At 39.1% G+C, this 24,741-nt stretch overlaps 2 protein-coding genes across 5 annotated transcripts in view; both read left to right on the forward strand.

The window, feature by feature from the left end:
- The first annotated feature begins 265 nt into the window (after nucleotides 1–265).
- tapt1b (transmembrane anterior posterior transformation 1b) lies at nucleotides 266–17,700 on the forward strand. Of its 4 annotated transcripts, XR_009647973.1 has the most exons (16): nucleotides 266–476; nucleotides 3,446–3,576; nucleotides 3,805–3,923; nucleotides 6,440–6,472; nucleotides 7,422–7,584; nucleotides 8,397–8,532; nucleotides 9,209–9,306; nucleotides 9,510–9,579; nucleotides 9,867–9,947; nucleotides 10,108–10,217; nucleotides 13,693–13,752; nucleotides 13,884–13,952; nucleotides 14,138–14,214; nucleotides 14,333–14,499; nucleotides 14,896–15,215; nucleotides 15,338–17,700. XR_009647973.1 is itself a non-coding variant. In XM_060864484.1 (15 exons), the coding sequence occupies exons 1-15, from the start codon at nucleotides 290–292 to the stop codon at nucleotides 15,126–15,128; spliced, it is 1,734 nt and encodes a 577-aa protein (XP_060720467.1). In that variant the 5' UTR covers nucleotides 266–289; the 3' UTR covers nucleotides 15,129–17,700. The 4 variants fall into 4 exon arrangements, 3 of the variants coding, with proteins under 3 accessions (XP_060720467.1, XP_060720468.1, XP_060720470.1); XM_060864484.1 differs by having other exon boundaries at nucleotides 14,896–17,700; XM_060864487.1 differs by having other exon boundaries at nucleotides 304–476; nucleotides 3,439–3,576; nucleotides 14,896–17,700.
- A 645-nt stretch (nucleotides 17,701–18,345) lies between these two features.
- The window catches only part of prom1b (prominin 1 b), a 52,646-nt gene continuing 46,250 nt past the window's right edge, over nucleotides 18,346–24,741 (forward strand). Inside the window, exon 1 of the mRNA XM_060892072.1 lies at nucleotides 18,346–18,872. Within this exon, the coding sequence (XP_060748055.1) occupies nucleotides 18,617–18,872 (256 nt within the window). The 5' untranslated portion in view covers nucleotides 18,346–18,616. The remainder of the gene's footprint in view (nucleotides 18,873–24,741) is intronic.

Below are 24,741 nucleotides of genomic sequence, written 5' to 3' on the forward strand. Positions count from 1 at the left end.
ATTATAGACATGTTATATAGTTATTATTGTAGACATGTTATATAGTTGTTATTATTATAGACATGTTATATAGTTATCATTATAGACATGTTATATAGATATTATTATAGACATGTTATATAGTTATTATTATAGACATGTTATATAGTTATTATTGTAGACATGTTATATAGTTGTTATTATTATAGACATGTTATATAGTTATCATTATAGACACGTTATATAGCCGTAAGCGCTCATGCGTGTTGGCATCCGACGTCACGTCCGCTGTCGGTGCGAGTGAGCCAAGATGGCGGACTCTGTAGCGGCGGGGCTTGGCGAAGAAAAAGAGCCTGAAAATGAAGATAATGAGAAAGAGAAACTGGCTTTCCGACCTACGTCGAAGGCAGAAATAAACAGCGGTGTTTCTGAGCTGACGGAAACTTTGGGGTTTTACGAGAAAAATGCGAAAAGCCGGGATAAGCGCAGTGTGTCGGGTAAGAGCCGAACTGTCAAACGTTAGCGTCGGTGGCTAACAGCTGTGTTTGTGTTTGTGTTTGTGTTTGTGTTTGTGTTTGTGTTTGTGTTTGTGTGCCTCTGTCGACAGCACCCGAAGTTAACGTTGCTCTTATACACGCTCTTACATCTCACTATATGTAGAACAAGCTCCAAACTATCTTGTTATTTTACGTGTAATTAATTGTTTGTGTAGCTACGGTACAAACCTGCAGCCAGGTAACAAGCTAGCAAGGAAGTTACTTAGCAAGTGGTCGTGAAGCCCCTCAGAAACTCAACAGCAGACTGTATGAATGTATCTGGATGCATCTAATGGGGCTTTAAATAGCTGGTAAAATATAAAGAGTAGCTCTAGGTTTCTGAAAACAAAAATCTACTTGTGCAGTTTTTACTGTTTTATGGATGATGTAGTGAAAATGTTTACTCTGTTGTAACTGCACACGTGTTCAGGTAATAAACAAAAATCAGATTCAAAGATTTCTCAGAAATTTCTCTTTTTTTTTTTTGTCTCTTATAAAAACTTGTATAAAACTACATTTCCCAGAATACCCTGCAAAACTCTAGTCTGTTTCCAGGTGCAGACAAAACATGGGTCTGGTTCTAACACTGGACTTGCTTTTTGAGCTAGTTAATAAAGCTCTTTTTAGGGTTAAACATTAACGTTAAACATATCCCACATGTTGACATTTTGCTAATGTTAAACTTTTTTTTTTTTTACCTGTTTGTTGAAGTCTATTTACAGTAGCATGTAGATATCAGGGATAAACACACACAGCTGTTAGCCACCTAAATTAACTAGTTAACTACCAAGCCAAGGTCATCGTCAATGTGTACTAGATACTGAACAACCTGCCCTTCTTGATTGAAGCAAATTGTTTATTTTAACAGTCCAAAGCATCTGAGACATTAATTAGGTCGTTAGACTTTAAACCAATCTAGAGGTAACAAACCCATAAACTATTAGCACTATAACAACGCATCATGACATGATACAAAACAATGTGCGTCACTTTGTGTATATGAGCAGCTAGTCTCCAGTCTCTTCATGCCTCACGCACTGCTGCGGAGTTCGTCGTCTTTTGTTTGATCATCTCCCCTCGGCATTTCTTTGTTTATCTAGTCAAATTTTTTTTGGAGAAGATATAAACTTATGTAATGAGTTTTAAGCCATGGTGTTTCACATTTTATGTACAACATTAACTTTATTTATTAAACGAATTGGTTTTGATTTATTAAGCAACGTTGGACAGACCCAATATGCACAGTGTTTTTGCAATATCTATGATCGTGAAATCAAAAACAAGTCTTTTCCGTCACCGATTTTTTTCGTTCGAGTTTTGTTTAAGATTCGGAGAATCACAGGAATCGTGAGGGCAGTATTGTGAGCTGAAATGTACTGTGTTGAATCGTGACCAGAGCGTATCATTGAATAATGGAATAATATTGTTAACTGAGACTATCATCAAGGTCTTAGACTTGTATGCATGACCCATTTGAATGGCAATCACAATTTCCTACTTAGTCATTAAGCTACGGTCTGGAGTAGGAGGTCATTAGTCAGTCATGTCCTCATGTCTGTATACCCAGAGTTACGGCTCATAGGGGAATAAATCAGTGGACCTTCAATAGAGCGTCGTGAAACAGCGAACATTTATATACACCAGTGTTACTCATTGCGCGGCTCGCGAGCCTCCTGCGGCTCGCCAAGCTTTAATATGCGGCTCGCATGGCAGTAAATAATACGATGATAGGATCATGTGGTTAAAATTTATTTTTCATTTAAATAACATTAAAAACAATCAGGGAAGCATAGAAAAACGAATGTGCTCTATTACAAATAATAATATATATTTATATATATTATTTGACTCGTCACTGACTCGTCACTTATTTGGCGGCCTGCCAGAAGCTAGTTTGTGTTTCATGCTAGTTAACAACTTGTGTTTACTGTACACACGGACTAAAAAATGGATCGATTTCTTATCAAACAATCCCGGACACAAAATGAACAGAAACAAAGCAATGTGACAGTGACAAAAGAGGTAACTGATGGGGAGCATGCATCATCCGCAACTCGAGTAATTATTGTATTGCAATATTGTACATTGTATTTAAGCAGATAAGCTATTTAAGACTGAATAACTTGGCATACTTTGTGGTGAAAGTGGCTCTCCTATTGACTTTGTCCTATCAGTGTGGCTCACATGAAAAAAATAGTGAAGACCACTGATATACACAAACAAGTCACCATGAACTGATAACCGTTGGTCCGATAAGTCAAGAAGATTTCTGTTCCCGTAACCATATTTTCATGGCACATGAGTACAACGACTGATATGTAGATCAGATGTGAGTAAGATGAGTATGAATATAGCGTTGATGAAAGTGCAGTGGGTGCGCAGTTATAGTGTATTCTGCAAAGCGAGCAGAGCAAGTAGTATTATAAATAAAGTGGTCACTAGGTAAAGTTGGGGTTTAGTATAGACTACCAGTTTTTAAATCTGCATAAATATAAACAGGTTTCATGACTGTTATGATAGCTGCTAGTGTGAAATATTTAGCTACATGTTAGTTCTGTTAATAGAGCCATCATTATTTTCAATAGGATTTCATTAATCAAATGTGTAGTGACAGATCCAGTGCCAGTTTTGATGATCTGTAGTCTTGATGTTAACAGTTGCCCCGTGAACCTTTCTGGCGAACAGTGCTCCACCGATTTGTGAGACGTGTAAATAGGCTTTCTTTTTTGTCAGAAAACATCAAATTCTGTGATATATGGAAACAGCATCAGTATCTAGTTCGGGACATCCCTAATCTCAATTTCTGCTCAAATTCTTTTCATCTTCACTGCGACTATCCCTCAGTAGACACATAGTAAAGTTCTAATAATAGTCCAAAATAATGAGTAGAGTGTGTGTGTGTATGTGTGTGTGTGTGTGTGAGAGCACAGACCTGTCTCTGCTGCGGTTTGTCAGAGCTGAGTTGACGCGAGGATATTTCCTGGAACACAATGAGGCCAAATACACCGAAAGGAGAGAGAGAGTCTATACCTGCCTGCGCATCCCCAAAGAACTGGAGAAGGTGAGGCAGCTCACAGACACTACACTAATAATACACTGCACACCACATGCTAAAACTTAACATGGTTCACCACGGGGAAGTACCGTTTAAAACCCTTTTGTTTGACCATTTTTAATAACATCCCAGAACCATCTAGAGATGCATGCTGGCCGTGGAATTAAATGAGTTCTTTTTTTTCTGATTTTCTGACAAATATCACTCACGACTGTATTTCTATCGATCCTGTAGCTGATGATCTTTGGCTTCTTCCTGTGTCTGGATGCATTTCTCTACGTGTTCACTCTGTTACCCCTCAGAGTGCTGCTGGCACTCATCAGGCTGCTGACACTGCCGTGCTGCGGACTCAGGTAACACACGCACACACACACACACACACACACACCTAAAAGTGATCAAATGCCTCCTGAACTTCCTCAAAAATGTGTAACTTTTTATAGATCACAGTTCTGTACCGCTTTTAATATTCAGATCATACTGTAATGGGAACAATTTCCCTCCACTATTGGAATATCTTACATCTAACAAGTTACTTATATCTTTATAATGCATTTATAATGTGTAATATTTCTTATTAGATGCACACTGATTAAATGAACATTTTTGTGTGCTATTTAAGTTACCCCACTATGTTCATTTGTTGAATGTGCCAGCAGTCGATTAAACACTTAATTCTTATTCATAAAGACGGGTTTTCTATTAGGCAGACGTCTCGCTAACCATGTGATGTGTGTGCAAAGAAAAACTGTTTCAATTAGACACAAAGTCAGACTAGAGAACGCTTGGAAACCTGAGCATGCTGCCGGTCCGAACGAAGGCCTTTTCCATTCAAATGAACTTGATTTGAATGAATTTTTATTCAGAGGTTTAAAAATTGGAATGTGGAATAGAAATGTGTGTCAAACAACGATGGAATCGTTGCATAATAATAACCAGTAATAGACCAGTTCTATGTTTGCGTTCACATAGAACAATCGCATCTGATCCGTGGATGATTCAACATGCACGCAGGTTTACAAAGTGGTAGGCACTAGTTTCGTCCGGTTTGTGCTTGATTTTATTTTAATCTCACACCGACAACAGGAGCAAAGGGCAGCCTTTATTCATTTCTTCATACGAAAACAAAAAACAGAAGCCACTTCGTTTAGTACTTTGTGGACCTCTTTTTGCCAGCGTACTTGTGCTGAGTCTAAGTGAGATTGAAGAACAAGGAATTTGAGATCGCTCCTTGGTGCAAAATCTCTCCAGGTTCTACGATTCCTCTTCAGCTCACAACACATGACCTCGATATAGCTTTCTGCCTGGAGCAAACAGAACCTCCTGGTACTTCCTGAAGTCCATCATGCCAAGTGTCCATGCATAAGGGATGGAGCAAGACCTCATGGACTACCATCAAGTTGCTACTTTAATAAAAGGTTACATTTCTCATAGTTTAAGTACGAGATTTAAGTCATTTTTTACACAGCATTTGCTCAAGTAGTTGATAGACACCAGCAGTTAGTAAAATGCTATGTTAATACATATATGTGGCTGTTTGTGTTTTAAAATGAGTTGTTATATATAAAATTAATATTATTTACCTTAAAATAGGTTTTATATACAGTCCTCTTGGATATCTTAAACAACTTAGAACGTGGCACTGTATGTTAGAACTCACACGTTTATGTAATCAGAGGTTTTTTATTGTTGTTTTTGTGAAGAGAAACCAGGAAACAACAGTCAGTGACATCACTAACGAGCTCCACAGTGCAGGTTTGAAGGAATCCCAAACCATCGTTTGAAGAAGACTGAGAGTAGAAGTCTAGTCATATACCACGAGATGAAGTACAGCACTCATCAGCAGTGAGAAGTAGATGGTCAGACTGGACTGAGCAAAGAAATACAGAGATGAGCCACAAAAGCTCTGAAACCAACAAAGCGACAAAAAGGTCAAAGTGTAAAGAAACAACTCAAACATGGACATGGTCATGGAGTTCGAGTCATCACATAGGCTTTTACGGCTGCTTCTGTAACATTCTCACCTCGAATTGATTGATGTAACTCGTGCTGAAATAAATTCAGTGTACTGAAATATTCTGTCTGTCAATTTACAGAGAAATGCTTCTAGTATAATTGTCTTGTTTCATCATGCAGCAAGACAATGCACCAAAACACAGCGACAACACAATAAAGGACTTCATCAGGGGGAAATTGGAAGGTTTTAGAATGGCTCAGTAAATCACCTGACCTTTACCCAATGGAGCAGCGTTTCACCTCCTGACACACAGACTGAAGGAAAAATCCTCAACGAAGTCGACTTCTCAGACATATTTCGTTTCACCAAGTCTGTTACAAGATTCGTCAGGACACTGTTAGGTTTCTGTATGTAGAGTATCACGACTGTGTGTAGCTGCTGGTGAGCAGGGTGAAGGGAAACATAAAGGGTTAGGGTTAGAAGGGTGTTAAGGGTGTACATAAAGGGTGTTAGAACCCCCTGCTGGGCAAATAATTCACACCACTCCCCAATGACCTCGCTACTGAGATAAAACATGCTCAACTAAAGCTTCTTTGATAGTAAGACACTGAATTTTTCCCAAAAGAATTTTCTATCGTCTCATATTCATCTTCAAACTCTCAAACAGATGTTTTCATTTTCTAGCAAGAACGAATGGAATCGTCCGTTCCGATCCTTTCACAGGCGACGGTGTACCCTGATATTTCGACCCTACAGTAACTTTAGCCTTTGTGTACATCCTCACACAACACGATATCACTGCGATAATTTCGCTTTAGGCGTTGTTTTAATAGACAGACACTGAAGTGCACTGAAGCCATGTAAATTGTTAAGGTTATAGAAGCTGCTCATTATTTATCTCTCTGCCTGCAGGGCAAGTATATGCCCCTACTGCAGAAAAAGAAGGTATGCAGGAACTCTGGAGTGCTGGAATGAATGCAGCATCTTTCTGTGCGCACTCAGCACACATACTCACACACTCCAATCGCACTCACACATGCATGCATGCAGGCAAGCCAGCACACTGCAGCTGTTTTAGCTGTCTGATTTGGTGCTCATGTTTTTTATTTTTTTCTGTTTTTTTTTTTCCCCCCTCCAGGACTTCACATTTTTAACATTCACAAAATCTGCCACATAATCGTCCAACTGCAAAATGCAATCATTTCAAATTCTCATGTTCAGCCGGCAGGAGGCAGCGTTCTGCCACATTTATACAAATGGCTTGCAGCTGATTTGATCTCTTTACCATGTTCAGTTCAATTCAGTTTTATTTTATTTCTATAGCGCTTTTAACAGTGGCCATGGTCTCAAAGCAGCTTAACAGAACATAAAATGTTTACGTCAATAAATGTATTTGCATTTATTACTAATGAGCAAGCCGGAGGTGACCGTGGCGATTAAAAGCTGCTTTAGGTGGTGTGAGGAAGAAACCTTGAGAAGAACCAGACTCAAAAAGGAACCCATCCTCATTTGGGTGAGACCAGAGAGTGGGATTATAAATGATTCTAAACACGTCAGTCGAATACAGTCAATTTGTGTTGAGCACCCAGGAGCTCCTGAGCAACTCATAAATTAGCTCATCATCTGAGTTCATTATAGATATTATAGATAGCTTAGCCCTAAGCAGCAATACCTCTGCATGCTGCATGTCCAGTTTAGTCTGTTAGTCTGCCCTAACTGCCTTGTATAACTAACAGGTTGTGTGTGCTGGATGGTGCAAAACATAATTTAATGCCTGATTTCTTGCTTTCTGTAGGTGTGAAGGTGTGATGCTGGAAATATACAAAAGTTCAGTAACGCCTAAAGTATATAGTGGTGTGTTTTTCTGTGTGTGTGTGTGTGTGTGAACGTGTAGTGGCTCACGTCTCCTTCAGCCTGCTCAGGTGTGTGATGTGCTGAAAGGCTTTATCATGGTGCTGTGTTACTCCATGATGCACTACGTGGACTACTCCATGATGTACCATCTGATCAGGGGGCAGTCAGTCATCAAACTCTACATCATATACAACATGCTGGAGGTAACAAGCACCACTCGCAGATCATCCTGTAACACACTCGTCACTTGGTGCTTGGGAAGATTAGTATGCAACAGAGGGACATTGTACTCAGTTATTTCTTAAATCTTATTATATTTCAGCATAATAAAGGGTTAACTAGCCAGGGTTTGTGCTGAATATCTCAGCCTGTATCTGACTCACTCATCCACCCTATTACTAAATGCTTAAGGGAGAGTTCATCTGAAAGTTCATTCTCTGGGCTCTGCCCTGTTATATTATATGTATATTAGATATAGATAAATTAATTATAGAAATGGTTGATCAGCATATTGCGATTTAAGGAGAAATCTCACTTAAATGCCCATGCAATCAGTACCAAAGGTGAAAATAAATAAATTATATATATTTTGTAAGTACTAAAAAGTAATGATTGCCCTTTTATTTAATTATACTCATTTAATTGATCATAGCTTTTAATATCGTATTTTTCAGCATTTGTTCACTCATCCATTTAAATTCCAAAATGTATTTTTGTTTCATCCCATTTTATAGATTTAGCCTTCAGTTGTTTAATCCTTTTAAAATGTAACTTTCTCATATGAGTAAATATGACAACAGTTCACTCGCAGCAGTGTGCGTGCGTGTGTGTGCTCGAGCGTGTGCGTGTGTGTGATATGTGGCACAGCATCTTTGCCAGTTGGAGATACAGATACAAAGCTGTTCTTGAATCTAATTTCTTAGAATCTAATATCACATTTTAATAACATTTTCAACACTTTTTTTTTTTTACAGTTTTTTTTACTGAGTTCTCGTTCTGTCTGCGTGTTTTTCAGGTGGCAGACCGATTGTTTTCGTCCTTTGGCCAGGACATTCTGGACGCTCTCTACTGGACAGCTACAGAGCCCAAAGAGAGAAAGAGAGCTCACATAGGTGTAATACCACACTTCTTCATGGCTGTTCTTTACGTCTGTATCCTTTGTACATTGCACCCTCTAGAACCTGTACCATAAAATTATTTATGTAATTATTTTTTTTTCTGTTTTTTTTAATGGTTTTTCCATTTAAGTCTAAAGTGAACCACAATCATGCAGCCAATCCAGCCATCTTATATAATTAATTATAGAATTTATCTGATAGATTAATCTAATAGATTAATCTTATATAACTCATTCATTCATCTTCTACCGCTTATCCGAACTACCTCGGGTCACGGGGAGCCTGTGCCTATCTCAGGCGTCATCGGGCATCAAGGCAGGATACACCCTGGACGGAGTGCCAACCCATCGCAGGGCACACACACACTCATTCACTCATGCAATCACACACTACGGACAATTTTCCAGAGATGCCAATCAACCTACCATGCATGTCTTTGGACCAGGGGAGGAAACCGGAGTACCCGGAGGAAACCCCCGAGGCACGGGGAGAACATGCAAACTCCACACACACAAGGTGGAGGCGGGAATCGAACCCCCAACCCTGGAGGTGTGAGGCGAACGTGCTAACCACTAAGCCACCCTGCCCCCCTCTTATATAATTAATAATAATTAATTCTGTGCATAATACATTAGTTACATTAAATAAATGGGAGGTGGAAGGAACGGTTACGCGTGTATATCTACGTGTTCTTTAACCCGAGCTTCAGTTCTTCATGCCATCCTGATCATGGTTCAGGCCACAACCCTAAACGTGGCATTCAACTCCCACAACAAATCCCTGCTCACCATAATGATGTCCAACAATGTGAGTACACACGTTTCTGCAATCACCTCGAAATTTCTCTTTATTGTTTGTTACCTTTGCACTACAAAATATTCTACCAGGAAAAACGTATCCTGGCTATAAAGCAATAGACCTTGGGTTGCTTTACCGCTGAGAATATTTCTCAGACTAGACTTTTATCCTGTGGCAGATATTTTCATCCGTCTCGTTTTGTGTCTCCGCAGTTTGTTGAGATCAAAGGGAGCGTGTTTAAGAAGTTTGAGAAGAATAACCTCTTTCAGATGTCTAACAGTGGTGAGTAATGCATCAATGTTGCTAGTCAGAATGGAATAACTACCAAAGCTTTATCTGAAAAAAAGGTGCGTTCACACTTTGACTGATTTAACGTTCGTGTTAAAAAGTAGTGAGCCAACTACGGATATAAACTGGATTTTCTTTCCATTTAATGATTTATTTATGTTTTTATTTAGTTTTTGTCGGGGGTCGGGGGCTGCTAACGACTCTCGTCTAACAGTCATGAACTGTAAACGTGTAATGCAGTGTATTAAAATGTAATTTTGTTTGTGTTTGCGTTATTTCAGATATCAAAGAAAGATTCACAAACTATGTGCTCTTATTAATTGTATGTCTTAGAAATATGGAGCAGTTCTTTTGGAACCCAGGTACTCATACTACACCTAAATAATATCCATCCTTTCTCTAGACTGGTAAAACTGTAGTCATTTTTTTTTTTTGTCTTAACTGTATAAGTGAAAATGTTATGATGTTAAGAACCTCTAATGCCGTGACATGGTAGTAACTGGTTTTGCTCGCTGATTGTAGATCATCTGTGGGTGCTGCTTCCCGACGTGTGTATGGTCATTGCGTCGGAGATGGCTGTGGATGTGGTGAAACACGCCTTCATCACCAAGTTTAACGACATCCCGGCAGATGTGAGTGTAACTGGTGGTCAGCTGAAGAGTCAGCTATGATTCTGAGGTTTTGAACAGGATCTTGTTATTTGACTTTGACACAGTTCGCTGCTCGGTTTTCATCAGTCCTGCAAGAGCTTAGCTCACCTTGTGTAGAATTGCAGAAGGAAATATGTTGCATGTGAATGTGAATATTTACAGCAAATTAGCGCACACACAACAATAAACAGAGAAACATGGAATTCTTAAGACAAACCGAGGCAGCTGACTCTACAACAAACACTAAAGGACAGATGGCTTGTTTTTAGGTCGGTGTGTGGGTGGGTGTGTGAAAGTGTGAGTGAGTGAGGGAGGTTTGGTTAGTTGGGTGTGGGTGGGTGTATGTACTGTAGGTGTGGGAGTGTGTAGGAGAGTGAGCGAGTAAGTGAGGGTGGGTCTTTGTGGTTAGGTTGGTTTTGTGAAGGAAGGAGGGAAGTTTGGTTGGTTGTGTGTGTTTCATGCCTTTTATAATGTAGTGAATGATCATGCAGCATTGACTGTGTGGCAATTAATTTCATGGATTTTTTGTTTAAAAGTTCAGTGGTTTAGTAAAAGAACTGGGTTGAAAACCTCCAGATGTAAGCAGCACAGAAAGCGAGACACAGGTCAAAAAAGCTCCTTTGTCTAATTGCCCATGATGCTTAATATATTATGGATAATTAACATAATTATCTAAATAAAGGTAAAAGCTGCCACTTTTATGTTTCTAAAGTAAATGAGAGAGATATCCACTGGATAGGTTCAGGCTTACATTCAGTCTTATATTAAGGTATGTAGTGAATGGTGCACATTTCACTCAGTGAAAAATATAAAAATAGGCCACTGTCCAATAGTCCAGGTGTCCAAGTGGGCCATAAAGAAAATAACTGCAAAAAGCTAGCGATTTTCTTTTTTTCCACAGCAGCCAAGAATAGCTAGTTGTTTTGCTTGGTTATGGTCCACAATGGCACGCAAAGGCCTCCTAGCCTGAGGGGTCTCGGGGTTGTCCTGAGACCGGTGAGGTGAGAGTGTCTTCCCAGGACCATGGCGCAGGCTCAGCAGGCGATCAGGGCGTTGTTCATCCAGATGAATCTCTGGACAAAGTAACAGAAGGAGACGTTACATTAGTTCCATCTGTGAGTTCACCCTCTCACTCTAGCTGCTGAGCCTGGCTCTTCTCCTGGGGGGTGAATGCCACAGCAGCGCTCCTGATTGGTCCATTACTTTTTGGTGGCAGTTTTTCCGCCCAGTCTTGCACTCAGTCCCAGCGGAGCTGACCTTGGTGCTGAAGTTGCTGTCAGCGCCACTGTCCGTGGTGCTGCACCACAATATTAAATAAAATAAATATCAATATAAGTAATATTTACCTGTCAGTGTAAATATTTGAAATGAAACAAAACTACCATTTTAAATCAGGTTGGAGATTCCTTCTGTTAATGTTAAGTAAACATCATACAGAAAGCATCACCATGTGAAAGATTTAAAATATCGTCTTGTTGAATGTTTGATAAAGTGTTGAATAATTTTCAACAGCAAATCCATGATTAAATTCAGTTAATTCTATTAAATCACATTTGAGGATATAACACCTCTGTGATAGAAATAAATTAACACATTACATTACATTGTGGGTTACATTACATAACAATGACATTAATTACTCACTGTATTACTGACTGTTGCACCTCCACCAGTGACTAAAGGCTAGCTGCAGGTTTGACCATTGCTCAAGAAAGTTTTGCTGTTTTAACCCCAAAGGGCCTTTTGGTGATGGAGCAGTGGCAGGGATGTCTCGTTCTGCAAGTTCTCACTCACTCACTCATTTTCTACCGCTTATCTGAACTACCTCGGGTCACAGGGAGCCTGTGCCTATCTCAGGTGTCATCGGGCATCAAGGCAGGATACACCTTGGACGGAGTGCCAACCCATCGCAGGGCACACACACACACTCTCATTCACTCACGCAATCACACACTACGGGCAATTTTCCAGAGATGCCAATCAACCTACCATGCATGTCTTTGGACCAGGGGAGGAAACCTGAGTACCCGGAAGAAACCCCCGAGGCACGGGGAGAACATGCAAACTCCACACACACAAGGTGGAGGCGGAAATCGAACCCCCAACCCTGGAGGTGTGAGGCGAATGTCCTAACCACTAAGCTACCATGCCCCCTCCTTCTGCAAGTTGACCATGATTATTGGGGGTTACTACCCACCACAGCGCATACAACAGAACTTAAACAGTAAACATTATCAGTTGACCTGATTTAAACAAGCTTGAGCCAACATCAGCAGCGCGTCCTCTTAGTACACGTGAAAAGGGAAGCAACACAACACTGAAGAGGATCCAAAAAAAAAAACAATGAGACCGGTCTCCCAGGAGGGGGTTTGGTTAGGAACGTTAAACAGCTCTCAGTCTCTTCACTTAACCTCAAATCATCTTTGACACAAATCTCCATCTCTTAATACTCCTTTTTTAACTTGATCGTGAAACATGAGCATGAAGACTTTTAAAGAATTTTATCCTGTGTTCTGTGCAGCTTTTTACATCACAACATGCTATGTATTTTTTTTTAACCATTTCACTGCGTATTTGTTCTTTATAACAAGCAGAACAAAGCACAGGACCAGCAAAATAAAGAGATGCAAGGAGAGGAAAGTGGTGGAGCTGTGCTCTTACTGTTAGGGATTAGAGCCAGAGATCTGTTCCCTTCTTAGAGTGGCTTAGTTTGGTCTGAAGATTAGTGTCTCTCTCTCTCTCTCTCTCTCTCTCTCTCTCTCTCTCACTCACACACACACAATCATTGCTTCATCTATTTATTCTCTTACTCTCTTTTATGTGTATAATGTTTATTTTTTCTCTCTCCCTTTATCTCTCCCTTTATAAATAGAAAGAATAAAACATAAATCATTGCAGATCAATACAGGGATTGTATAAAGAGTGTGTATGTGTGCGCTCTGATCTAAATAAAGCATGGTTACATAACGTGCCTTGACATTAACACTTCAAATCATTCTATCAAATTCAGTTCGGCTACTGATTGATTCAAGAGCTACGACAAAAACCGACACCCATCATGCTCTCACATGAGCACAGATTCTCTCATGAAGCTCCTCGATCAATTCAGATTCTGTTAAAATATTAAACAGAAAATCAATATAGTGATACCTGCAACAATGATAAAAACAATGTCAAACATTTTAATAACAACCAAATTGGTGTTCATTTCCATGTGAACATTTAACATTCATGTTTGGAGGAATGTCTCTGAAACTTTTATACTGAATAATAACGAAGTAAAAAAAAACGGTACTGTAAAGGCCCACGTATTAACACCGGTCCCACAAAATGTGTATTTATTCACACAATAAAAGTGTCTATAGTTTGTCCATAGTTTAATGAGCACAAAGTGAAAATGTCCTCATTCCGGTCACGCTGACTATTTTATCCAGGTGTGTTTTACATCTGTTTACAGGTGTATGGTGAATACAGAGCGAGTTTGGCCTTCGATCTGGTCAGCAGTAGACAGAAAAATGTAAGTCGTTGCAATGACGTGATGTAAAGGATTGATTTTGGGGCTGTTTTCTGTTATACTTTTCTCTGCATGCATCTTACTACTGTAATTTAGTTTTTGTGATAAACTGACTTTTTTTTTTTCTTTTCTAGGCCTATACTGACTACAGTGACAGTGTATCAAGAAGAATGGGCTTCATCCCTCTTCCTCTGGCTCTACTGGTAACGTATTCTTACGTATTCTACATTTGCTTTGTAGGGTTTAATTAAAATGTCCTGTAGTATCTATTTCACTCATTTTATTCACCAACTGTTTCACAAACATTGATCACAATGAGCAGTGCAGAACTTCTGACTCCTTATACTAATAACACGGTTCTTTCTCATGCACGATTTTTCTTCGTAAGCTCATCCGGGTGGTGACGAGCTCAGTGAAAATCCACGGTGCCCTGTCCCTTGTGTGTGTGATACTTTTTTATTTTGGGTAAGTTTTCTTTTTTTCATGTCTCTGTGTCAGTATTCGCTGTGTACGAGTTCGTTGTAGTCATCTTCAGATGTTGTTTATTGCGAATTCATATTCGGAAGGATGTGCGTTTGTGCAGAATGATCACGCTAAAGGTGCTGAATAGCATCGTGTTGCTGGGAAAATCGTGTGTGTACGTGAAAGAAGCGAACATGGAGGAGAAGCTGTTCCAGTCTCCCCCCTCCGCTGCTCCCAGCCGAGCATCCAGCAGAGCTCATCACGCAAAACGCACACGAGAGCCGACAAGTAATGCACACGCAGTTTATACACCTTCTCCGTTTTATTAACTAAAAATATTTTACGCAAGTCGTTTTTAGACATGAATATTATTCAATTTGGATAATCATCCATATTCATAGATCCTGTGTCATTTAAAAACGGATAGATTATTATAAGCTTAATGGGTGATGGCAAAAGAATTATTTAACATGATGTTAAATTATTAAAGTACTGAAAGTACATGCCTTTAAATCTTATGTGCCATGCTGTTTGATTAATAAATTACAGCTAACAGCAAAGTATCTTGAGGGTTTAGGTAGCTGAGACAGAGTGCGGTGAATTTCTGTATTAAGGTCTGAATTAAAAGTCATTGAATCTATAAGCGACATGAGCATCGTTTTTTTTTCCCTTTCTTCCCCGTAGGCGAGCCGGTGGATGAGGGCACTTCTCCGTCAGTCATAAATCAACCCGTCAGACAGACGGAGAGCCCGGCGCCCAATCTCCCGACCAGTGAGTCAGATCAGTTCCTCACGACGCCAGACGAATCGGAGGAGAAGATCATCACGCAGGACGGGACAGAACTGGTCCACAGAGCTCCTAAGAAAGACCTGCTGGAGATCGACCGTTTCACCATCTGCGGGAACCGAATCGACTGACGCTCTACACACTCTACTGTAGAGAATGACAAAAGTCGGAAGGTGTCCGCTGGCTTGAACTTTGACCCTCTGCGTGAAGGATCGAAGGTAGATATTTATTAAGAAGCGTACCTAATTTATTTTTCAAACTGAAACACACTCATCGTTACCTTCTTCACTGGACCGGACCGGACCGGACCGGACTGGACTGGACTCGTGGATAATTCCAGCATTCCCAAAGGTCCTTATGTACTCATTTACAGCATCAGGAACAGACCTCAAAACTTCACCATCCCAAGAGGCGAAAGAACGAAGGATCACTTCGGTCAATGTCTAAACAAAAGACCAACGTTTTGAGGTCATTCATGGGTAAAAAAAAAAAAGATGGTGGCTTAATATGTGACAGGTTTTTTGTGCTGAGTTGCATTTTCTTACAGTTTTGCACATGTTTCTTTCTCAATTTTTTTATTTTATTTTTTTTTTGGTGATTTTCAATCCATTGATTTATACTTGTGCAGAAATGACAGGTGAGCAGTAAAGGTTAAAGGTTCTCTTCATTGTCACATCAGCATTATGGAAATCATTATAGCTTTAGCCAACCATTAATAATGTTAACAAAGCAGTTTATTAAGTTTATGGATAAAAAATATTTCCATAGACTTGAGCAAAAATAAAATAGTATCATGTTCCTTAAGGCAAGTTTGATCTGTTTTGACTTTTGATTAATGCAGGTTAAATATTTAATATATCAGCTCATGCAAATATTAGTTACCTTTTTTTTCCCTCTCTCACGTTGTGGTGTATAAAGGATTAAGTTCATTACTGATGTTAAATGATGCATCAAATGTCAACTGCAGGAACCTTATTGTAAAGTGTTACTGATCAATAACAGGAAAGTGAGTACAGCGGCTCGGCTCTGTACATCTGGAGCCATAAAACCAGCTGAAATATTTTCCTTTTCATTCTTTATCATTTTTATATTTCTTTCTTTGTGTTTTTCATTACATTCTTTGTCAGTTTGGACCACTGAAATTAAGCACAGTCGTCTGTCGTCAGCTTATCGAGAGTAGGAATTCACAAACTCTATTGTGTATTTTTTGTTTTTTATTTTATTTTAAATGCATTCACATCAAACCATTTTATCAGTCAGGTATTTTTATATTTTTCTGCCAGTCTACATTTAAGACACCTTGTGAACATGATGTTACGCTTCAACGCTTGTGAATTGCACATTAGTTTGCTACATGGATGCTACACATGTAGGTTTTATTATATATACACACACACACACACACACACACACACACAGTCACATCATAAACTGATGAAGATACTATAAACAAAATCCTGGAAGTTACACGGCAGTTAATATTATACAAGGATTAAGTTCCATGTCTATAATAAGTTTATTCTATCGGAGCCCCCGGATTAAAGATCCCTCCTAGTTTTTCTTTTATTCTTCAAGCATTCGATGTGATGTAGAATTTATTTTTGGTGCAGATTTTGTGCATTAAGCTCATTGCTGTGTTTTTTCTGTGTGTATCAAACCCTTAAAACTTTGAATATCTCGATAGATATTTCTCTGTAAATGCCAAACAAATTGTTATCGTTACATCGTCGTACCATAGAGGCTTCAACATATCGCCAATCGCCGTCATCCCTGTTACTGAAATCCAGTGCTTTTATTCACCTTTAATTCTACATATATTGCTGGACTTGCGGTGATTTTTTTTTAAATTCATTTATAGTTTAATCATGCTCATAACGACAGTTTTGCCATTAGACTCCACTACATTTTAGATCTACAATGATTTGGGATGTAGTTACATCGCCATACAAAAATAAATAAATAAATACTGTATTGAATATTTCAACAGCTTCGTAGTGCAGTGATGACTGAATAATTATCAGATCGACGAGATCGATCGCATCTCGCCGAACGTTCGACGAAAAAGTCCGCATCGTTTCTTTTCTTTTATTTGAACGAATTCTAATATTAAGATTATTGCTTTGAGTGTATTGAAGTGTCCATTTCTTTTCACTGTTAATTCTCCATGATTCTGAATGTCCAGCCTTACAGATTTGTTTAAAGTTGCTCTGATTTAGATTGAAGATTTAGATTTGATTTCATGTTTGTTGCAATTTACTTGGATCCAGAACACTGGCAGTGACTTAAATAATCTTTTTGGATTTGAAAATTAATTAAACCACCTACAGAACTTTGATTTAGCGTACACGAACGTCTGAAATGTCGCTTACATACCTCTACGTCTAAGCCTTCAGTTGCTTGTATTTTTTTTTTTTTTTTTTTCCGGAGTCTTTATACCAGCATAAAGTTTATAGATGAATTTTACATTAATACAAAATCATGTTTTTTTTTTTTAAGCTGTCTGATTTTAAACTGACTGGATGTTTCTTTATCTGCATGTTAAATCTGTCCACATCCTCTGTCTGGTTCGTCCATCGATTTTTGTGATATGATGTCTTTCCTTAAGAACAGAGTGAGATTGTCTCATTATTTTTGAGATAGATATTCAGGACAAGGGTAGAGGAGATTGGAAGTGTGACGGGTGAATAAATGTTTTGTTTTGTATCTCTTGTATAGTCTTGGATTTTTTCTTTTTTTTTTTCTTTGGTTGCTGTGGATCATGTTGCCATGGTTTCAGTTCAAATCGCTGGTATGACTCTGTAGAGCATAAAAAGTGGGTCTCATACATGCTTAGGATTTAGATGCTAAATTCCACTGCTGTTTATTACACATGGGTCAAATTCAGGGCCTGCGGTCCGAACGCAATCCGTTCGGCCCATGCAAACGTCTTTAGAGAAGATTTAATCAGCTCATGGAACCGTACTAATCCGTATTTTCACCCTGGAGATGGTCTTTTTTTTTTTTTTTTTAACCTCGAATGCGTTATAATAATTCACTGAAATAATTTTGTCGAACGAACAATTCACACTCGATCTATAATTTTAGGGCTGAGGTTGTATGCTGTTAAAAAAAAACCCATCATACTACACACACTACAGACAATTTAGACATGTCAATCATCCTATCATGAAAGTCTTTGGACTGCAGAGGAACCCTGAGTAAAACAAATCAACACTAACCAACCAGAATCAAGCAATGCTGTGTTTTATACATTTATGGGGCTAATTAAAACAAATAATAAATGAAATGCACAACCGGATGTTCAGTCCATATATTTTCTTCACATCCTTGCTCCCAGACTGAACGCACACACACACATGCACGAGCGTCCCTCACCGGCGTGCACGCGCTTTACACAACATTACAGAGGTCTCGAGCACAGAATAAACACCGTGCACCGTGCACTCAGGATGTGATCCAAAAAGACCCGACTTGGCAACACCGGACCTAAACTTCTAAAAACGGATTACTTATTTGTTTTATTTCATTGTGTTTGTTTGCTGTAACATCCACTGGTTATACTTTGATTATTTGTTTCATAAAAAAAAACAACAACAATTAATTTAAAAGAAAAAAAAGCATGCTGTGTGTGTCACCGCCGCCGGTGATGATGATGATGGTGGTGATGGTGGTGATGATGATGTGCTGCTGCAGTTTTGTCCCCGGTGCTGCGCGAGCTGAAGCTGCGGCTCCTCACCGGGACACGCTGGACTTCGGCTTTGTCCCTGCGGTGGATTACGAGACAAACGCGTTCTATGAGCCCGGAGCCGTGGACATGCTCTTTCACATAGTGCACGCGTTTCTGTACACGATCCAACCAAACCCTTTCCCAGCAGGTGAGTCTCTCTGAATCAAACACACACACACACACACACACACACACACACTAGCATCCTCAGTAGTGAAACTGAGAAACCTGTACACCTTACAAAGCAATGTGTAATCCAGATGTGTGTAATACGGTTTGAAATATTTCAACATCCACCTTGTCTACAATGTGAAAAGTGGAGTAAAGAGATGGAGAACATGTCTATGGTACAATACGTGGTGTAAAACATCACAATTCAGGACATTTGCTCATTCGGCTGATACTCTGATACTCTGAGCTGATGTTTAAGGGACTCAGGAACTTCCTTAAACACTGAACCCATATAACCAGCTCAGCTTTGTGATATTATTCACCCATTATATCTATGTTCATCTGTTATATAGGATATTTACATTGACATTATTTACTGTAGAGTGTTGCACAAAAGAGGATGAGGTTCCCTTCTGAGTCTGGTTCCTCTCAAGGGTTCTTCCTCATATCGTCTCAGGGAGTTTTTCCTCACCACCGCTGCCTCCAGCTTGCTCATTAGGGATAGGGATAATATATATATATATATATATATATATATATATATATATATATATATATATATATATATATATATATATATATAGTATTTAAAATTTTAAGTTAATATTTTTTAAATAAATTTTAAACTTTATTTTGTATATATTAATTTATTTATTTTTATCCTTATTTCTTCTTCTTCTTCTTCTTCTTCTTCTTCTTCTTCTTCTTCTTCTTCTTCTTCTTCTTCTTCTTATTATTATTATTATTATTATTATTATATATTTATTACCTTTTTTCTCTCTCTTCTGTTTCCATACTTCTGTAAAGTTGCTTTGAAATAATGGGAAAATTGTTAAAAGCACTATACAAATAAATGGAATTGATGATTTAATTGAATGTTTTTTTCACTCTCTGCCTACTGGATGTTAATGACCCTGAACCATGTTGTCTCAAATGACCAAACTACAATCCCCAAGATTTTTGCAGCCATCTTTCTGTTTGATGGTAATTTATAATATATTAGTTATTACATAGGATTTCTATTTCTGCAAGAGCTTAAGAGCATTTGACTTTCGCTAATCAGGCTAAGGTTACCTGTCACAATTTAGCTGGTTATTTAGCTGAGTTACCACCTGGTCCAAAACAATATAAACAGCCGTTTGTTGGGTGTGTGTAATATTTACACGGTGTGTATATTGTAAACGGTGTTCTGGTATACTGTCCTGATGTACTGTTTAGTACCGAGGTATGTAGATCCAGACCCTCTGTAATAACAATTTCATATGCTACTTAGTATAGCAGTACACAGGTGCCAGTAGAACATTTGGGCCCTGGATACTGCAACAACATCAGAATTAGAGGAGCAGAGGAGTGTTATCTAGGTTGTGATTTGGTTTTATAAGAAATGTTTTTTCAATAAACTCTGCACATTTTAGAATAAATTTGGAGTTCTGGATAAAGGCAGCTTAAATGGACTTAAATACCATGGCTGCTTTCTGAACTATTCAAATTCTTATTAAACAAAATCCATAACTAATGTTTGTCATAAATTCGTATATTAATACGGCAGATGTGTTTTTAATAAAAACTTATTTGTTTTTTTCAAAAATGCAAAAAAATATTTTAGCGGAGAAACAAAAAACTGTAGATTATCCCAAAGTCCCTATCAAGAATCAATAACCTCTGAGGAACAACAGCCGATAGCTGATCTGAACAGTAATGAAATACAAGGCATTTGACAAAAAATAGTTTTATGTATTTCTGACTAATCAAACTCTTCAGAGCCAAAGCTCTAGCCTATAGTTTAGGCATCATGGGTCTATGTACTTTATTTCACATATTGCACTTGCATCTGTTTCTTCTAAAAGAGCCTTTGCCAAAAATGTGCCTTATTTTTTTGCATCTATTAATGCCTGACTCACTGTTTTGTCAGTTACAATTGCTGTTTTGGATAGGACCAGACCGCCTCTGTAGACAGTAGTCCTTTGTCAACTCTGATAGCTCGGTTGCTCGGTTGCAATAGTGCTACATAATACATAAAAACTAAGCATGCCTGCAGCTGAGCTTGGGATGAGTTGATTGTGGAGCCTGGCAGGGCTGGGATATTGGGGAAGCCTGGCAGGGATGGATTGGTTATGGATCCTAGCATGGTTGAGTTGGCATTTGGAGGAGCAGAGCTTCTTTGGTGGTGGAACCTGGCAGGACTGGGTCGGTGGTGGTTCCTGGCATAGTTATATTGGTGTTTGGACAAGTAGGGTCGGCTTACTGTTTTGGACTAATAGGGCTGGGTTAGTGTTTTGAGTAGTAGGGCATGGTTAGTGTTTAGACTAGCAGGCCTGGGTTTGTGTTTGGACTAGTAAGACCTTGTTAGTGTTTGGACTAGTAGGACGGGATTAATGTTTGGACTAGTAGGACTGGGTTAGTGTTTGGACTAGTAAGGCTGTGTTAGTGTTTGTACTAGTAAGGTTGGGTTAGTGTTTGGGCTAGTAAGGCTGTGTTAGTGTTTGTACTAATAGGGCTGGGTTAGTGTTTGTACTAGTACGGCTGGGTTAGTGTTTGTACTAGTAGGACTGTGTTAGTGTTTGTATTAGTAGGGCTGGGTTAGTGTTTGTACTAGTACGGCTGGGTTAGTGTTTGTACTAGTAGGGCTGGGATAGTGTTTGTATTAGTAGGGCTGGGTTAGTGTTTGTACTAGTAGGGCTGGGATAGTGTTTGTATTAGTAGGGCTGGGTTAGTGTTTGTACTAGTAGGACTGTGTTAGTGTTTGTACTAGTAAGGTTGGGTTAGTGTTTGTACTAGAAGGGCTGGGTTAGTGTTTGTACTAGTAGGGCTAGGTTAGTGTTTGTACTAGTAGGGCTGGGTTAGTGTTTGTACTAGTAGGGCTGGGTTAGTGTTTGTATTAGTAGGGCTGGGTTAGTGTTTGTACTAGTAAGGCTGTGTTAGTGTTTGTACTAGTAGGGCTGTGTTAGTGTTTGTACTAGTAGGGCTGGGTTAGTGTTTGGGCTAGTAAGGTTGGGTTAGTGTTTAGGCTGGGTTAGTGTTTGTACTAGTAGGGCTGGGTTGGTGGTGGAGATACTCAATATAACACTTAGCCCTCAATTGTTCAGTTAAGATAAGATAAGATAAGATAAGATAAGATAAGATAAGATAAGATAAGATAAGATAAGGGCGACTGCCAAATAAATGTAATATGGGCTGCTTCAGTACACGTTTAGGTTACTTTGGTGGATGAAATCTTGTTTCTTGTTGAAATCTAGTTAGGCAAACATTTGACCTGCTACATTAAAATCTAGATTGAAAAATTGTCAGACAAAAAACAATTTGTTTCGTTTCTCAGCATGATGAATTAGGAACTAAATTAGGAACTGTGTGTGTGTGTGTGTGTGTGTGTGTGTGTTTAGAGGAGAATAGGATTGCAAAGGTAAGACCCTGCTGCCTAATCAATTAGCAGATCTGTTTGTCTGAGTCACCTGCCTCTCCACGTAATCTGTTAATCTGACTGCCATATGCTTCCAACATACACTTCTAACATACACACTGTGGCCCTGCAATGTACATTAAACTTCTCACATTACACTGCGATTATTATCCCAAGAATGTAATCTGTAAATGTGATCTGCATTCACCAATGTTGTTGCCATAATATAGCATTTTTTGGGAAAATAATGACAAATTTAGAAGCGTAGATTGCAACGTTTAAGGTAGAATCCTTCTACAGCCTGTAAATATCAGCATGTAATATTATTTTACATTTAAGTGTCATTATATTTACTCTTAAACACACAGGCTTCACACACAAGTTCCATTTAAGATACAACTCAATTTATTCATAGACTGTTGTATGAGCATTTACACTGGCTTTTTTTTAAAATGCTGTTTGCTGGGAAAAGCTTGTACTAGTTTGTTGAAATTTACGTGTAAGGAGACTACACACTAGGCTAAAGACTATATGCTACTACAAACCTCGATTGATCGGCTTCAAATTATATAATTGCTGATTAGTTTCTGCAATTATATACGCGGATTACGCTATGTGGTTTAATTTGTGGTTTAATTGGGGGCACGGTGGCTTAGTGGTTAGCACGTTTGCCTCACACCTCCAGGGTTGGGGGTTCGATTCCCGCCTCCACCTTGTGTGTGTGGAGTTTGCATGTTCTCCCCGTGCCTCGGGGGTTTCCTCCGGGTACTCCGGTTTCCTCCCCCGGTCCAAAGACATGCATGGTAGGTTGATTGGCATCTCTGGAAAATTGTCCGTAGTGTGTGATTACGTGAGTGAATGAGAGTGTGTGTGTGTGTGCCCTGCGATGGGTTGGCACTCCATCCAGGGTGTATCCTGCTTAGATGCCTGATGACGCCTGAGATAGACACAGAAAATGAGTGAGTGAGTGAGAATTTCATTGCACACACACATTTAATTAAAAAATAGTGAAACTCAGTCATTTCATTTCAGTTTTATTGATTGTTATCATTTTTTGTGCGCTCCACTTATAACTTTATTAAGCTAGTGTAACGTACCTGAGGTATGTACCTAAATTCTAAGGGGTACTAGCTCTGTTCCTCTACACTGTATACTGTATTTTAACCCCATATCTTCTGATGATGGAAGTAAGGGGTAGAAAGATATAGGGGGTTCAAAAGGTAATAATTAAAAGGGATCACATAAATACCCAATAGGAAGGCCCCTTAAAGAGGATTAACCATATGCCGCTCCATGAGTGTACCTTCTTGTCTTCGTATCATTCTTTGGGATTCTCGGTTTTGGTCTGGAGATAATTTTCCCTCCATCTAGTATTGTCTAATGTCCTTGAATAGATTTCACTTTATAAAGGGTTAATCACCATTGCCATTTTAACTGGAGGAGCAGTAGGATGGTATGTTTACAGCGTCATACGTTTACAGAGGGATTCTTTAAGACTGTTAATGGCCAAGTATTTGAACTTCTACCAATCTCAGCTCTGGCTTCAGCAATCATTAGGCCAGCCTCTGTATGCTCACAGGTAAAAACTAGGTCTAAATTAGTCATGGTATGCACACTACGATGGGATTGAAACTGTAAACACTCTGAAGTGGGTTATCAGTTTATGGTAAGACCCTAAATTCCACAAACAGATGCATCCTTTTTCCAGTAAGAGGTGTTCAGGCTATATCTTACTAAAGAAGCATTTCTAAATGTGTCCATTTGGGAGCGGATCAGAGAGGGACAGTCACTACATGGCTTCTTTCCCAGTTTGTGATTTGAACACAACAACCAGATGGAATGTGTGCAGCAGACAAGAAGGAGAGTGGCGTCCGCAACCAGAAAAGGTGTCCTAGATCCCGGAAAAACTTGGCGAGGTGTCAGTGGATTTCTTTGCCAATACCAGGTCAGCACATTGCTGATTGTGGTACTCCCTGGTGGAGCCAAACAGCCTACCGGGACAAGAATTTGTTACCCAATACTGCTTTTGCTAGTGATAGGAAAATCCTGGTGGCTTCCTCCTTTATCAGATCTGCTGTACATAGTACATTGCCTTTTTATACCCTTAGATATAAGCTGTTCTGCAAATGGTGTGCACCTGATCACTAGATTTAAATTTACAGCATTTGGCAGATGGACAGATACACAGCAATTTATATTCATCTCACTTACACAACTGAGAAGCTAAGAACCTAGCTAAGGTACTCCTGGGATTTGAACTCACAACCTTCCAATCAGTAGTCCAACACTTTAATCAGTGAGCTACCACTTCCAAAAAGATCCAGCGTATTGCTAACTGTAGAGTTTCTAGAACGCAAAGCAGCAGAGCATTTCTTTATGTGTCTGGTTTGCAGTCTATCATACTATTTTGTACCTATATGGTACCAAAGACCTCACCGAAGATCGATAT

The sequence above is a fragment of the Tachysurus vachellii genome, chromosome 2, assembly GCF_030014155.1.
Source record: "Tachysurus vachellii isolate PV-2020 chromosome 2, HZAU_Pvac_v1, whole genome shotgun sequence".
Classification (NCBI taxonomy): domain Eukaryota; kingdom Metazoa; phylum Chordata; class Actinopteri; order Siluriformes; family Bagridae; genus Tachysurus; species Tachysurus vachellii.